A 17,738-nucleotide genomic window follows, 5' to 3' on the forward strand; every position below is an offset into this window, starting at 1 on the left:
ATACAGAAGATCTTGTACCAGGCACAAATCCTTCAGCACCATGAGTTTAGTTTGTATGACTTTTAGCTAAGAAGTTGGAAGAAAAGAGAAAGCAAGAAGAAAAGTCTTATAAATGGAAGTCAACAATGTAGGATTAAGTAATGTTCAAACAGAATTGGTGGTGCAGATGGTTTATTCCAAACACACATACAACACCTGCTAAACATAGTCATGAAACCTGTACCTGAAAAAGATTGAAAAGCTGAAATGTCTAAAATAGAGAAGAGTGTGTGAATAAAAGTTACTTGTTTTAGGGATTTCTTAGAAAGGGCTGTTCTTTTGGTTTGTTTCTTCCATATTTTGAAAGAAAAAATGAGGGGTTTTTTGTATATTTTCACCCACCTGCTCTGGGTACTTGCTTCCAACTATCTCTGCCACAGTGTTAAAGGATGGAGAGTCTGGATAGGTCTTAGCACACATCTTCAGGTGCACAACAATCTTAGTGCCGCGAAGAGACATTCGTGACATCATTTCAGCATCTTCCACAGAGATGCAAGCTGTGGGAATTTGGGGTACATCAGGCTGGTAACTCTGCCCCCCAGTATGCGGACTGTTAAAAAAAACCAAAACCAACACAGTATTAACAACTCAGCTCTGTAATTTTTTTAGCATTACCGTAGAATTATTAAAAAGAATACATTCATGACCATCCCCACCATATTCTCAAAAGGGACATAGTTACAATTTTTAATAAACCTTTTGACAAAATACATCAAGTGTTTTTACACTAATCAGAATATCTGACTGTTACTATTATATAGAAATCTAGAAATCTATTCTTTGTCAGCTCTATTTAGGTCAGTGCCATGCTTTGACAGGCCTTGATATCACACTCTATTCACTGCTTTACCAGAAAGAAAAGCAATGAAAAGTCTAAGTGAACAGGTTGCCATAAGTGCATTTTTTTCCTGTGACAAGTAATGAAATTAAAATTCACTACTAAATTTTAATGCTATTTTCCAAATAACAGGAATTGCAGAACAGATGAGGTTGGCAGGAATCTCTGGAGGTCATCTGGACCAGCCCCCCTGCTCCAGCAGGCCACCCAAAACCAGTTGCCCAGAACCATGCACAATGTGTGAAAATCATCACCTGTGTGCCTTCTCAGAGTAGCAGACACATTTTGTTAATACATTTAAACAATGACAACAAAAATTAAAATTGGGTTATTTTTAAGTCTTCTAAACTGGAAAAAACCCCACTTAATTCCTGGAGGAGATGTTAAGGAGGAAAGGAGAAATCTGCCTTGTAAGGTTATAGATTAGGTAAAATGGAAGAGATTATTCAGTTCTATTTGTTTAGAAGTATAAATCCTTCTTAGCAATAACAAGTCATATTATCATCAATAACATAACCCACAGAGCAGATATGTATAAATATTTATTGGACATGAAAATACTAAAAAACAGTTACAGAGGTCTTGCAGGAGCTGTTTCAGAGCATAGATAGAGCTGCTTATTGAGTGGCAACAGTTCAGGAAATTGTTGCTCCCAGTTGTTTACAGCTGAACCTCAATCAAAGGCTGGTGCCTCTTCCCATCAGCTTTGCAGGTCAGGTGACCCATAGCTCACCTTTGAAATAATGTTTGCCCTGAAACTCGGAATCTCTTGTGCCATGAAATACTCCCTGAGTGGGATAAACTCATGTAGACTTATAAGTTCAGATCCTTTTTTCCATTTTTTTCTTTCCCTTTGTTGGAAAAAAAGAAAAGGCACCCCTTATCCCCACTTTTAAACTGCAATAACTTGCTGCATATGTTTAATATTTCTTTGAGTGTTCGGGGATAAACCCAGCATGTTAATCAACAGACTTTCCAAACAATGTAAAATAAACAACAGACTGAAAAAAAAAAAAAGAGAGATGACAACTTCATGTACTAATGTTAAAAAACCCCAAACCCTATGTTCAGCGACTGAGCAGAAACTGTTTGTTTCTACTCGTTTTAAATGAATGCTTTCTCCTATATCTTCTGGCAAGTTTATGTCTTAGTATTAACATGCTGTGAATGCTCAATTGCAGTAATTCAAGTTTTATCACTGATTTCACCATCCCTGTTATTTCTCAGAAACCCCTAAAATTGTATTTGTTTCTCCAATTTAAGCAGCAACTATGTTTCTTGCAGATGCTCCATCCTGATGTTCCACCACAAGTATGGATAAGGCTTCTGACAACTCACTATGATTCACACGTGCTTATACACCTCAAGTGAATGAACACTTGCAGGTACAAAATTTACCCAGCTAGCCCAAAAAATAAACCTTGAAGTCACCCAGAAGTTCCATTTATATGCTCAAACTACTACTTTGCCAAGATTACAAAGGTAAACCCTACTACCCAAATTAAGACCTATTGGCACAGGCAGGCAGGGCCAGCAACAGCTCAGATGATACCAGGACCTGGCAGGAATGGATGACTGTCCAAATGATTTCTACAAAAAGGGAAATGGACCCTAAGCATGATCACTACAAAGACACAAAGCAATATCACAGTACTGTATATTCCTAATGCTACAAGGCAAACTCACATAGAAAACATTTGTGGCAGACACTAAGCATCCTGGGATGCACCTGATTAAAGTTTACATGCATGCAAAACATGCCATGTGTTAAAGTATTTCATCAACATAATAAACTGCTTAATAAAGTGCCAAAGAGTACATTTAAAAAATCTAAATAAAGCAAATTAAGCACCTTTTATGCAGAGATAACCAAGAACTGGAAAGGCTACTGACCATATGGCAAGACCTGAGCAAGCATTAACTAAACAAAATAGAAATTACTAGCATACTCTGTGTGTAACAGATAGAGAGAAGCATTCCTGAGTTTGGCTCAAAACAGGGCAAAGAGGATGTAGTTCAGGATAAGCAGGAGAAAGAATTTTTTGGGGAGGAGGGTGGTGGGGAGGGATGACAAGGAGGATTTTTTTTCATTGAGTTTGAACAAACAAGATTTTGTGACTATTATTTCAAAAGAAGAAGGATCTTACTTAAAAAAAATCAAACTCTCTCGCATTTACCATTCCTTGCACTCTGAACAGAGAGGAAAGCATCATATAAAAGCAGCTATAGAGATCACAAAGCAACCCTGACTCTGAATCAGCATTCAACTTTACAACATGGGTACCTACAGGCAAGCAAGGTGCACCTCTGGCATTTCCACTAACACTGGGGAGTGATGTCAGCATCTGCTGCTTCAAACACACACTCTCTCTGAAAAATACTGTCATCCAACAAAGCCTAAATTAATTCTGCAAAACTTTAAGGGTAATTAGGCCATTTAATATATGATATCCCCAGTCCAACACCATAGTTTGGTGTTCAGAAGAGATGGTAAGTAGTTCTTCCACTATTTTTTATTTACTTAACAAAAGCACCTGTTTTGATTTTAGATCTAATGAATCACCTCATATCCATATTTAAACTATTAACTGAAAACATATTAATGTTAATACAAACTCATCATTCTTGTTCAACAGCTGACAAGATTCAGATAAATAAAGTGGTTGAGTTTTCCTTTTGATAAACCCCTAGATTTCACATCTTGGAAAAGTATTTAAGAGAAGTGTCATGGTATGAATAACAGCAGAGAAAATGCTCAAAAAAAAAAGAGCACATTTTCTCTGTTAAAAGTACATGTCAAATGACTAGTGAGAAACAGATGTGTGTTCTATCTTACATGGAAGTGTAAAGGGAGGCTAAAAAACTCAAAAAGCAGCTAGTTAGTTTCTCTTCTGAGTAAAACAATCAAATGTGGAGAAACTAAAAAATCTGGATGAAAAGATGCGCTGCTGGTGTAAGGTCAGTTCTAACTCTTGTTACTGTGGTAGCTGACCTTGCATGCTTCATTACTTTGTTCCTGCACTTCCAACCCTTATCTCTGAGATAAGCTAAAATGCCCAGGGAAAAATGAACTGTGTAAGAACCAGTGCTTCAAGCTAAACTGGATGCTCTGATGGAAAACAGATCTCAAGTAGAAGCCTTAGGAAATGATAGCAATCTCCTAAAGGGAGAAGTAACCACAATATTACAAGAACTCTAACATGGCTAAAAGAAAAAAAAAAAAACAAAAAAAACAACCCAACCAATCAAAACTTGATTATACAAAAGCTTAGAAAGATTTCTTTCAGCCATAATGTGTATACACACACCCTCAATGCACCATTCTTCACATCAACCTCAAAAAGCAATCTAGAGTTGGGAAATATAAAATCTGTGTTGCATAAGTATTGCCAGTGTTGTCTTAAGTTTGCTCATTCAGACAAACACATTACAAGACTCTAATTACATATGTGACCACCTGTTTCCTACAGGACCCATGCAAAATTCACTGTATGAACCACATGTAAACTAAAAATTCATATCAGATCAGCTAGTTAATATTGACTAAAATAATAAAATACACTCCTGAATGGAACCACGACTACATTAATCACCAGCTATGTCCACAGCAAGATCACAGCCTTAACTCTGTAACAGGCTCACATCTTCCTCATACTTTGCTTTTGTTTTTTCACTTGTATATTCTAAATATCACAGAAAACCCCCTCATCATATACGAAGCTTTACACTTTAAAGGGAGCGATGGAACATACTGTAGCAGAACAGAAGGGAAACTGAATATCTTGCTCTGACAGTTAGCTATGGAGAGTAGCTATTCACGAGTTCCTCATGCCTGTAACTTTCTCTGCATCAGGAGCAGCATGGCAAAGCCTGAACTCCATGCAAGTAAATCCCCTTTTCCAGCACCATAAAGTCCTTACAAAACAAAAGCTGTCACTGTGCGCACTCCAACTGTGTATCCTCTTCCAAGATTCTCACCATTATCTGGATAGAAAGGCCAAACTGTAATTGCAATTAGTCAAAATGTCAAAAGTATTGTTAATCTTCTCAGAAGAATTAGGTCTATAAAAATAAAATCAGTACTATTCCCCATTTACAACCACTTGGCAAAATACAAAAGAAATAAATTCAGCCTAATTTTGTGTTTCTGTCATCATTTGTCCCAAGATTTGCTTGCTTTGTTTGCTTCTTATATTGTCTTTGTAAGATTTGATTTCTTGGTTTACAGTAAGCTGAAAAGATATCAAGACTGTCAAATTCAAAATCAAAGAGGAATACACACAGAAAATTTTAAGAAACTGCAGAGTAAAAATACAATAAAAATTGAATTAAATAAAACAGTAGTCTGTTACCAAGATTAGAATATCTGGAATCCAGCCATACAGTGTCTCTTCAAGATTTCTTTGCACCAATCTTTAACTGATGCAGCATCAGCGCAAGTGTAATGGAGTGCAAGAAAGGCTCCAGAAGCTACCAGCCTTACCAAGGAAAATTCCCTTTGAAGAAGAACACAGCATTATTCTGTTACCACATGGACTCCATTTAAATTAACATTTAGAAAACTGCTAGGCACTTGTTAAAATTAGGCTTTACCAAACAAGCACAACAGCCTTGCCATAAATACACGTGTCTTAAGTTACAGAATGTAACTTACACACATATGTTTGTATTTCATTATAATATTCAGTAACACAAGCACCAAGAGAATTCTCCAATAAGTACAGAATTTTTAAAAATAGCATGGATTAGATATGGTTTGCCAAACAGGAAGCAGAAAACAACTCTGATTAGTAAAATGATCAACTGAATTTCAATGAATTCTACCCTGGAACTATCCAACTTCTGGGAAAGTAGAACAGCTTTCCAAGAATCTGTAGGAAGTGGAAGTTTGCATCAGCTGCTCTTCAACTGAAAAAGAAACTTGCTGGATCTTACAGACACGAAGATGACTCTCCAGCAGCTGACATCTTGAGGAAACTATTTAAGTAATACACCTGTTTGGCCTCCTTCTGCTCAGTACAAATCACCAAGCTCTGTCCTTCTGTGTTTACATCCCTGCCTTGTGAGAATGCAGCTGCCTGCTGCACGCTACCATAGGTACATTAGGAGAGTACTCCTGGAGCAAACGCCACTGACAATCCTGATTGCCAGCAGCTGCAAGGATTCTGGCTTCATAGGCTTTGTTTTTCATTTTTTTGTTGAATTACTAGCTTCTCAGCCTTGAGCACAAGTCTTATTTATATTTTCAGTGACTCTCTCTACCACCACAGACCAATGTGCACACAGGAAATATTCAGAAAACCTCACTGAGAACAGATGTTATATTTTATACCTAAAGGAAGAATATAAATAAATACAAACAAACAAACAAGAAATCAAAACCCAAAACGACAAACCCCCCATTTTCTTTACTTGGAAAGCAGCAAATCAGACAAAGAGGAATCACAAGGCTAGCAACACAAAAGCAAACTGAGTAAGAGCTAGCTGTCTAGAACACTGACCTGTTGTTCATACCGTCTCCATTTAATTATGTTTTTCATTATTATAATTAACTCTTACATCAAAATCATCACGCACAAGTAGGTGTGAAGAGTCATTAGAGCTTTCAGGGTACCATGTTAGTCCTTCCAAGTCTCTGATACATTACAAATAAGGAGTAGCAGAGAGGGTCAAGCTCTCCCACACACAGGCATATACATACACACCAGAAACATGAGTTTGCCCTGGCACTGAATATAATACATCATGGGGCAGCACAGGGAGGTTCCTCCTCCTGTCAAAAGATGGTCATGGTAAAGGGTAACGCTCAGCCAACACTCAGAGAGTTGAAGGAAAAGGGTAGGGATAGAGGATATTGGTCTTACCACCATAAAACTTCTCCCTTTTAATCAGCTGACCACTGAGGTAAATATAGGGGAGCAAGGTCTAAAAGGAGGCAAAAGAAAGTCTCAAATTCACAGAACAGGGTATGGATGGTGCTTTTCTCCTTTCCTTCCTTCTCTGCACAACACACCATTCAGAACAGTATGTTCTTTGGACACTATCCTCCATAAAAACTGAACTTACCTTAAACTCATATGCATTTAGGAATACCTTCTCCCTCCAATAAGGTGTGGCAATGCAAACGAAGTCTCACGAAGATACATTTTTAAAGTGTAAAAAGTAAGACTTGAGTATCAACAGGAATACCAAGGTAGTCTAGGAAAAAAACATAAGGTAGGAATGGGAGTGACAGAGGGTAAACATGTCTCTGGAGTCAGCAGGAGATAAAACATCTTAGTACCAAAGGCAACTATGTGGACGGATTAAAGGGGAGAGTTTTTTAAAGTAAAGAACTAGACAGTAGAATAACATAGTTACTGTCACCTCAGATAGCATGGAATTAAATCCCAGAAGTAAAATAGAAGAGAGGGAATGAAGAAATCTAGTAATCTTTTCTTCAGTTTATGAGTACAACCGTTTCCACTGAAACATTTCCATTAACCTCTACAGAAGGGGGTGGGAGAGCAGGAGAGAAGACTTAAAAACCTAACCGAATGTGAAGAAGAAAGAGAAGGGACTGACTGGATTCCATTTCAAGTAGTGAGCAAACTAAAAGCCACTGCAAGACACTTGTCCAGGTGAGCCACTCTATTTTCTGAAAAAAACCTGAAACTCAGAAACATCTTCACTACATAAATGCTTCTTTCACTCCCACACATCTAATTACTATAGAATATTAAACACCTTTTTGATGTTCTGTTAAACAATCCAATACTTTTGCCATTCAAATAAAAAAGAGAATAAAAAATATGTTAGTAAAAACAATACAGAGGGGTTTACCACTTATTTTTCCTCTCAACTGAGAGATTTCAGTAGTGTCACTTGAAAGGGACTGCTTTAACTTTACCTGATTATTACATTTGCCTGTTATCTAGTTTACACATTATACAATTACACTTATGCAATGTAAAATGCAATATTAATGACTAAGTGATAAGAAAACTTTATCTAATAGTGTATTACACTTATTTGATAAAATCATTCTCCAATAAATAGTACATTTTTATTTCCAAAATTCAGGCAAGTCTTGCCTATCAGTTCAAAGTTACAGATACCCTGAATTTTTCATTTTTGAACCTGAAATCCACTGTAAGCAGAAAAGTTCTTTTTAGAAAAAGAATGTATTTTTAAAGTTCATTATAGTATTATAACTCCAGTGAACAACTAAATATTGAGCAGCCCAGCAAAATGTCATGCCAAGCGTGAGTGTTCTTTCCCCAGCTGTATTTGTTGACTGTGGCAGATTCTCCCAAAAGCTTCATAATCTACATCAGATGAAATAAAATTCCCAATAGGTATGTATTTCCTCTGAATAGCTCCTTTCCTGGCAATTAATTGTGTCTGGGAAACGAAGAGTGTCAGGCTGAAAAAAAATTAAAAATTTCCAGAGCAAGCCATGGTTGAGAGAATGATTGAATAAATTCTCAGAATTGAATAAATTCTCACGGAATAAATTCCGTGCTACACATTTCTTTGGGAGCATGCAGGAAAAACACCCGGTACAGAGCAGTTTTCATAAAGAAATTAATATAGGGGTTTTCTGAGAAAGTAGTTAAGTCTTGAGAATTCAAGTAATTTTCCTTCCCCAAAAGGAAAAGAGAAATTTCTGATGAAATGCAACACTTTCTCACTGTTTTGTTTTTGATATCAAGTTTGTTGTGCTCTTCAACATACACTGTATAGTCATACTGTTTTGCTTAATGTTTGATGGTTTGTGCTCTTCCCATTTAATCCTGGAGATACAGCAATTCCTTCATCATCTTCTGAATGGGAGAGAAAAGATTATTCTCAATTCCACTTTTGCAGTTTATGGGTTTCTTTAATATCTAATAAAGAGTGCCTATGAGAGTCTGTGCTGGAAGAGAGGTTATCTAAAACAATATAATTTTCTCTCATTTTCATTAGTTGATCCATGTTGCTCAGGAAAATGCTGTCAGAAAAAAGGTAGCAGGCTGGAGGCTGGTACAATAATGATCATCACTTTTACAGTCTGTACATAAATTAAAACACACCAATTATTTTGGACCTTAACCAAGAGATACAGGCACACAGCCAGTCAGATCAGATGAATTGTTGAGGTGACATGGATTTAGGGACATGATGAGATTCCAGACTACCTGAAAAGTGACAGCTGTGAGAATGCCAGAGCTCTCCAAGCCCACCCCTGGTAGCTCCAGGAGAAGAGAACTGCCAGAGAGGACCACAGGCTTCCCCACTTCCTCCTCACCCATGTGTCCAGGGTCTCACTCATGTTCAGGCAGCCTCCATGAGGAGAGGCATGCAGCGAGTCACCTGCACTCAGCCTTGGGTACACCCCACAGCCTTAGGGCTCAATACAGGAAAAAAATGAAGATAACTTAGTGCAACACTGCAAGACAGTAACAGAATGAAGTGAGAATTTTATTCCCAATGTTCAGGTGCTAAGTAGTTATTATTCCCCCACCCCCAAAGTACACTGTGCAAGAAAATTATCTCCCTGATTGTGAGTGATTAATGTTAACACTGAGACCATGTATATAACTTCATGAATAATATTAATAGAAATTTTTTTTAAAACTATACCTACTTAGAAAGAAGAGTTCATATAATTTTTAGAAGCAGAACTGTGTTTTACAAGCTAATACGCACAGGCTGAATTACCTTGCAGCTGTCAAGCTAAAATTTCTCCCTCTAAAATACTCTATACTACATTTCTGTGTAAGTGTAGTGGAGTTACTTAAATTATTCACTGGAAATTGTACTTGTTTCAAATCTACCATGTCTATAAGCAGATACTAAATTATACAGAACTCAAATGAGTGCAATTCATAACTATTTATCACATAGTTTAAAGCAATTGTTCTGTAAGCGCAGCTCAAAGATCACCTGCAGTTTGCAAAGCCTTTGTACCCTCAGCTCTCAAAGTGGGCTTTTAATAATTTCATCTACATGAAGATAAACTTTCACTGATTTGCAGGTGAATCTTGTGATGTAGCCCGTACACTGATTAATAAACAAAACTCCTGTTTTAAGGGGACAGTGCTTGATCCTTGATCTGACCACTGAACAGTTCACCTGCAATGAACAGTTGATGGTTGATGTGACCCAGGATACACTGCAAATCACACAGCAGCACTTCTTGCTGCCAGAGCTATGAAACTGTTGAGCAGCTTTGCTGAAAAAATGCTGATAAAACAACTTTTCCTTGGAAGGTCATGATTTGTCGAACATTTGGGGGAAACAGACCTGTCTACAAACATCCTTATGAAACCCTGACAGTAAGACTGTCCAGCTCACAAGCTCTGCTCCCTGTTAAGCTTTGGAATGTCCTCCTGAAAAACTCATGTGGAGGTGGAAATAACAGTGCATTTGTGGCTAGAATTTCTGCCACAAACATATCTGGACTAAAACTATACAAAACTAAAAGCTTCAGACACCTTATGTGGGAGACCCTAGAGGACAGAAGGGAATTCTCCTTTTCATTTCTCAGGAAATTTCCACAGACAAGCGTGACCTAGAAGTCTAATGCTTTCCAGTGGTGTTCTCCAGTTCTTTGTCATCTTATTGCAATTGCCAGGATTCTGGCAAACTTTCACTAACTCTTAAGCCACTCCATTAAGTAAAATCAAAATAGTGAAGGAATAAAAAATACCACTCTATGTGGGAAGGGTTAAAGGAATCCATCATTGATTGTCACTCAGAAGTACCATACAAAGATTTGCATGACTCAACCTAATTTTAGACCCTGAAAAACAGTTACATTTCTAAAAATATAAGTTGCAGCTGCACTTGTTATTCCAAGTAGCTCTGATAAAGTTTTCTCATGGGTCTGCCTATTGCATTTCTGGCAAGACTGAAATGTTAGCATCCTCTCAGACACTGCAGCACACCATTTCTGTTTTCCTAGATTGTCAGCATTATAAACTCAGTAAAAGAAGAGGGGAAAAATCCCCATAGTTTTGTGGAGGTACAGCCTTGGATGGCCTCTCAGATGAACTCTACTGCCCAGGATTCTGGCTGCATCTGGACAGTGTTGAGTCCCTTCTCAAGGTCTTTGAGCTTGAGCACAAAAGTACATCCCTCTAATGGCCTTTATGGAGATGCAGAGCATGTACTCAAGTTGCCTGGTCCCTTCACATAGTTTCTGGCACTCCAGTGCCCCCCCAACTGCAACCTTCTCAGACCCCCAAACTGGGAACCCTGAAAATTGTTCTTTCCTTCTATAGAGGCTGCAGATAGAAATACTCAGAGGGAGACACAAACTCTCCTCAAAGAAGGATCACAAACTACTTCCTGAAGAGGTGCAACCAATACACAGATTACAGAAGAATAGCTAAAACCTCCTTACCTCAGATTTTTGGCAAAATCACATCTGAATCCCAGAACCTGATCTCTAAAGTTCATGTTTTTCTTGATGATATAAAATTGTTACTAAGGAAAAGCTTTTTATTTTATTGAAATTCCAGCTCCTTTATGCTCTTGTCAGTGTTGTTCAACTCTCTCACAGTGAGTTATTACTGAATTGAATTCAAATCCTTTGAGTTACAGTCAACAAATTATTTTTAAGCATTTACATTTGAAAATACGATATTCCTACATAAAAAACCTGTATTTTCTGTCATTCGCCTCCTGCCAGAGCCTTCCCACAGATCTGAATCTCAATCTAGCAGAATTCAACACTCAAACTAAAAAACCTGAGAGAACCCCATGGTTATATAATGGATTATTTATCAGCAGTAGTCACCCACTGCTACATGGTAATACAACTGTTACTTGGTTTTGGCACACACAAATTGTTGCAGAATCTACTATTGACTATATAAACACAGTTTAGAAGAGCTGACTTTTAATGTTGTGCTCTTTACAGTAAACAATGTACAACTGTTATCCTAAATTAACATTCAAAAAGAAATAATACTTCTTATAAACAGGGAAAGAGAGAGAATACTGTGAACTGCAGAAGATCCCACAGGGGCACAAGGCAGAGTGATGAATGGAACTTCAGAACCCCTGGGTTTTGTTGATTCACATCATTATTCTCCCTCATTTGATACAAGTATCCTTTGTTCTTCAGTGCACAAATGTCGAGAATCAATCTGGATTTTTCAGAGCTAAACAGTACACAGTTTCAATATTTCTTGTTGAGGTATTTTTGTGTGCTTCACAGTCACAAGCAAACTAATGTGAAGAAATCCAAACAGATACATGTCAGAAATTATGTGATACCTTTCTGCTCCTTATTCTTAGAAGTTCTTTTGCATTCACAATGGATTAAAAAGCCGTGAAGTGCAGTCAAAGCTTAATCCTGCTTAATAATAATAATAATAATGAGCAGAAGCATATAAAAGACAACCCCTCTCTGTTTCACAGGGTATTTGCAGTATTCACATTAGACAGCCAAGGCAGAAGTACTGTGAATAGTGACCAGGAAATAAAGGCAAGGTGAAACAGTTTAGCAGAAGTCACAGACCCTAGTCACCTAACCAGCTAATGGAAACAATCTATAAACACCAAACAAGAGTCAGATTTAAAAAGCAAAGTTGGAAGAGAACAAAGTTACAGCTTTAGGTTTGTACCACTGTCCAAAATATAGAAACAAAATGAGAGAAAGTAAAAGATGCCTGAAGGAGTGGACAACAGGCAAGTAATCAAAGCTGGCATCACTGGCAGAGCAGAGACAGGAGTTGGCACCTCTCATTTAATAAACCAGATGGAGAAGGATTTTCACCATTTAGCCCTACCCTGCAGGCAAGACAAAAGCATTAGTATTTGATGCAACAAGATGGACACAATAAGAGAAACGCAGGTGACTGATTGGATTTGAAGGAGAAAACAAATCTGGAGAAAAGGATTAAAGTAATTGAAATGGTTACACTTCTGAGGCACAAGACCTTGCTTCTACAGGGAAGAGCCCATTATTACTGTTGGCCATCAACACCAGCCTACATCTAGAAGACAATTCCAAACAACTGTGGAACAATTGGCTCTGACTTCCTAAAAACACAAGTCAAAATTTGTGTGCCATAAACAAAGGGTTTCATCATACAAATAGGTCTATCTAATCATACTTAAATGTCTGACATACATCATAGCAAAGATAACACAGCAGGGTGAGGCCATCCTATGGGAAGACAACACCTAATGAAATAACACAGAAATATCCTACCATATGGACAAGCCACAAGTAAGACTGTGGGAAGAGGAAGAAACAACAGAAACAAGAGGCCACCTGCCCTCTGAAAAACAGTGCAAGCATTCTTGTAAAGAGAAATCATAGTATGTTGGAATAACATACACATTTAATCACATGTTTTAGCAAACAAGGCAAAACAAAATGAGGAATTTGCATTTCCAAATCCTCTGCACTCCTGGGGCATTAACCAGAGAGATTGTGGGTATTAACAGTTGACTAGCAATCAAATATATTTTAAAATTGGCACCCATATTTGGTTGCTTGTTTGTTTTACATAAGTAAAAAGCTATACATTGAAATAAAATTTTGTATTGTATACATGCACATAAATCCAGCCAAAGTCCCTGCAAAAATCTGTGTTCACTTTTGGAAATCAGCAGTAAACCTTGAAAAGAATACTTCAGGTGCTTTAGAGCAGATACAATGTTTCCTAAATAAAACTTCAATATATATAGGCTGAAATGGTTCTGTAATATGTAGATAAATTTGAGTAACATTGTCAAATTAAGAATAATGCCAAATAGATTCAGAAAAAGTATCTTGAGCAATACAGGAAGTAGAAACAATACTCAGTGGGAAATACAAACTGGAAAACCATGAAAATAATGGAAAAAGACATGTAAATAATAAAATTGGAGGGGCAGGTAAATCTTTACAGTAGACCTCTTTACAAGCTGTTTCAGAATTGCCCGGACCAAAATTTAAAAAGTGAGTTGCTGTGTAACATGAAAGTAATCCTAGAGTACATGAAGAAACAGAGGCTTTCCTCTCTCCCTTTAAAAAAAATTTTTGTTTGTTTTTGCTGGGTTTTTTTAATTGTTGTTTTATTGTTGTATTATTGTTTATTGTCCATATTGTTGTTTCAAAGGACAATTGTATATTGTCCTTTGAAAAAAGGAGAATATTAGGCTACGACACCTCAAACACCAATTCTGTAGCATTCTGCACAAACATGCTGGTACTATTCAATCTTTTCCAGTTGTCTGGGGACAAATGCTCATGTGCTCTGGATATGAACACTGCAGATAAAGTCCACAGTTACTGCACTTTTAGAGAAGAAACGAAGAATTACAGAGAAACAAAACAACAGTCCACATACTTCTCAGATCTTATCATCAGCTGAAAATACACAAATTGCTAAACTAATTCACTGGCACTGTGTTACTTGGATCCCTCTCTGTAATCTTTATCTGCTTTTGTGTTGTCAGGTTTTCCTTCAATCCTCCACATTTATGGTCATCACATATAGTGAGACACTTGGTGTAATCAAGAAAACCGAATATAGCGAGAACATTAAAACAAACCTGAAATTGATAGGTCAAGACATTACAATAATGTCAGAGGGTTCTGAACTTACTAATAGGGTTTTCATAGGCATCCCAACTCATACAGACTCAGAAGAGATTGGCAGCACCAAAGAAAGATGGAGCTGATTAGGGAGAAACAGAAAATCATGGTAAATTGCTGAAGCTCCTGGTGCTCAACCCACAGCAAGCACAGCTGTAACTCCTTACAGACCAGGGCATGAAACCCAAAACTTGGCAGTTTTATACACTCAGCATCTTAATATACATGAACCAGTAATGCAAAGGTGTAATAAACCTTAGTAACTTCAGAATATGACCAAACCCAATCAGTGGGTGCTCATGATACTCAAACAAGATCAGAGTTAACCATGATATGAGTGGTCATCTAGCCACCAACAAAATGTATGACTCAGTAATGTGAGGAGAGTCCAGAAGACAAGAAAAAAACCAATGGAATACTACATTGATAAAGATTTGCCTTGGGAAGTTATTGGTGAAGAAGCCAGGATTTCAATAGAGCTGTTATCCTCACAGCATCTTTCTAGATAACAGAGTCTATAAAAAAAGATTTTACTAGCCCTTTACCTACCTCTACCAAAGTTACAGGACACTGCTTGTATGACTAGACACTAAATGGATGAAACTCTTCACAATTACACCATATTCCTGATCAGAAGGAGTCAAAACTAGGAGGAGGTAGAGAAAGCTCTTGTTAGTCTCATCAGCATTTTAGTGACTTTGTAAGAAAACAAATATGCCAGGTGTATGAATTTACACAGAGACTGCAGATATCACATCAAGCCCCGTCTACTGGAAAAAACCCCAAAACAACCAAAACACAGAGTTATGCAGTTCAAAGCAAAAGAAAGGAAAAAAGTTTGGCAAAAGCTAAAGAGAAATTTGGACTGAAGAAACATCTACAGATTTCTCACTATTATGAAGTTACCTGAAATTTGACTCCTTATTCGCTGTGGAAATAGCAAGAACCCCCTGTACAACACGATAATCTCCTAAAACACAGGCTCCATTTCTTCTAGCAACATCTAAATTATCTTTCTGACAGCTAGGATTTGCCCAAAAATGAGCACAAAGACTGCACTGAAGAATTCAGTCTGGCATGTTGACCTTAAGGGAACATAGGAAGCAAAGTAAAAATTAGTGAATTGTCAGTCAACAACATTTACAGACATCCTGGAGGGAAAGCCTCTAAGTGCAGGGCAAACGCCACAGCACACCACCAATTCATACCTCTAAGGGCAGCAAGACAACATGCACAGCACTGAAGAACATAACTAGAATCTTTCCACAAGTTCCCCAGAGACTTACAAAACACAGGCTGCTCTTATTTCCTCTTGTTAGACCCCAAATAAGGGTTTTATCCTTGTTTCCTGCTACCTTAGTAGAACAGGAGACAATACTGCTGTATCCCATTGCCACAGGATATTGCTTTAGGACAGTCTCTCATTGAGATGTTTCTTATGATCAATTCTTGTTTCTAATCTAATCCCATAAGTGAAGAGTGTTCAGAAATAATCAGTGGCACTTCCTGATTTCTTCAGTCATGCTACGTCACTCCTGTTGCATCTCTACAATCATCACATGGCTTCCTGCTGCCCTTACGCCTTGCACATTCCCCAAGCCTGTGCAAAGCAGATGGAAGATGCTGCCTACTCAGCATGCCACTGTTTCCCCTCTATGGACAGCAGAACGGGTCACAAGAAGAAAGATTCCTTCGATGGTAGCAAAAAATTTGGTATATTGGCATTCATAGTGGAAGGAGGGGCAGACCAGGAGGGAAAGGAGCCTTCCGGGCTCAGGACACAATAGGAAGATACAGTTTCAAAGACAGAACATTAATTTTAAAGGTCAGATGCATCTCTTTGCTACTGAAACAAAACCAAAACCAAACAACTAAACCAACCAACCAAACAGAAAAACAAATCCTAGTAAAACTACTGTATCATCCCAGAATTCAGAAAACATGGCAGAGCAAGAAGAGGAAGATGAATCTGTCTGTAACTATTGATGTGAATAAGCCCTTACTTTTCTCGGACATGGAGTTTTAGGGAAAGGAAGATCATCTCCTTAGCAAGCAGTTCTCATGTCTGGAACCAAAGGCAGCAGACCAAGCATTGGAAGAGGTGATGTGGTAAGAAGCCCCTGTACTAGCACCGAAGAACTGAAAAATGCCACTAATGCACACACTTCATCAGCAAGATTGAGAAGGGAATGACCTGTCTAACAAGCAATGAAGAATACAAAGGAAAACAATTTATATAAAAAAAGGTATACAAGACTATACATGGTAGGAGAAAATAAAGGAAGTGAAATGAGGTTACAAAAAAGGGGAAATTAAGATAATGGAAATGCAATGGTAAAGAAATGGTTTTCAAATTCACATACATTCCATGAGATGATATACCAGCCCTGTGCCATATGTATTGACATGGGCCATCTATGCAACCTAAGTCATAAATCTTGAGTTGCACCATGCCTTTCATGACTTCAGCTTTCATCCAGACAAAGCTTTTGATTGGAGTTACTGGAGCTTCATAAGCTGGTGGTATGTCTTGGCCACCTGTAGACTAAAGAAGGAGAGAAAAAATGCAGGAAAATACTTCAGGTAAGTATAAGATGCTGAATTTAGTCCAAAAAGAAAAGAACTTGACCAAATATGTGTCCTTGTTAACAGTCTCTAGATTGTGTCAAAGTACTACTTGGTCTATTTTGGCCTTGTAATATGTTCCCTGTTTAATTTCTTGTATATTGGAGAGATTGTTCTGTAGCATCTAAAAAATGTAATAATAGGGTTCTTGGCATTTATCCTGAGGATTCTTGGGAACTTCCTTTTTGAGTTCTCAGAAAAGCACTCCATTTGGCTTCTTTCTTGAGCCCTTAAAGGAGTTGTCATTACAAGATACAGTGTTATGACTTTATCTAATCTGTGGTTCTTGAAAAACAGAAGGATTTACTGAAAATTTCAGATTCATGAGAGTACATTCACCACAGAATACTGGATCATTTCAATAGCTAAAGGACACCTTTTTATTTACAAAATGTTTCAAAAATGTACAGCTAGGAAACAAAAACCCCCAAAGACTTATGGCTATCTTATTACAAACAAATAACTTCAGGAGCCTTACAGCTAAACACTTCATTTTTCCTATCTTCTTTCACTTTGATTATTTAATAATCAGAACAACTGCTGTGAAAAAGCAAGCCTATGGTAGCAGAAAATAGTTTTGTCATCACTATTTCTTCAATAACACTGACTGTTGTAGCACGGGACTGGTCATCCAGATTACTGCTCAACTTCAACCATTCCTTGTAAATGGAGTAT

At 37.6% G+C, this 17,738-nt stretch overlaps 1 protein-coding gene across 1 annotated transcript in view; it reads right to left on the reverse strand.

Annotated features, from left to right (window-relative positions):
- Positions 1 to 17,738, reverse strand: part of CPQ (carboxypeptidase Q) — a 133,261-nt gene that overhangs the window by 99,362 nt on the left and 16,161 nt on the right. Inside the window, exon 3 of the mRNA XM_008630694.2 lies at positions 382 to 589. Within this exon, the coding sequence (XP_008628916.1) occupies positions 382 to 589 (208 nt within the window). The remainder of the gene's footprint in view (positions 1 to 381; positions 590 to 17,738) is intronic.

Source organism: Corvus brachyrhynchos, unplaced genomic scaffold, assembly GCF_000691975.1.
Source record: "Corvus brachyrhynchos isolate BGI_N302 unplaced genomic scaffold, ASM69197v1 scaffold302, whole genome shotgun sequence".
NCBI classification, from domain to species: Eukaryota; Metazoa; Chordata; class Aves; order Passeriformes; family Corvidae; genus Corvus; species Corvus brachyrhynchos.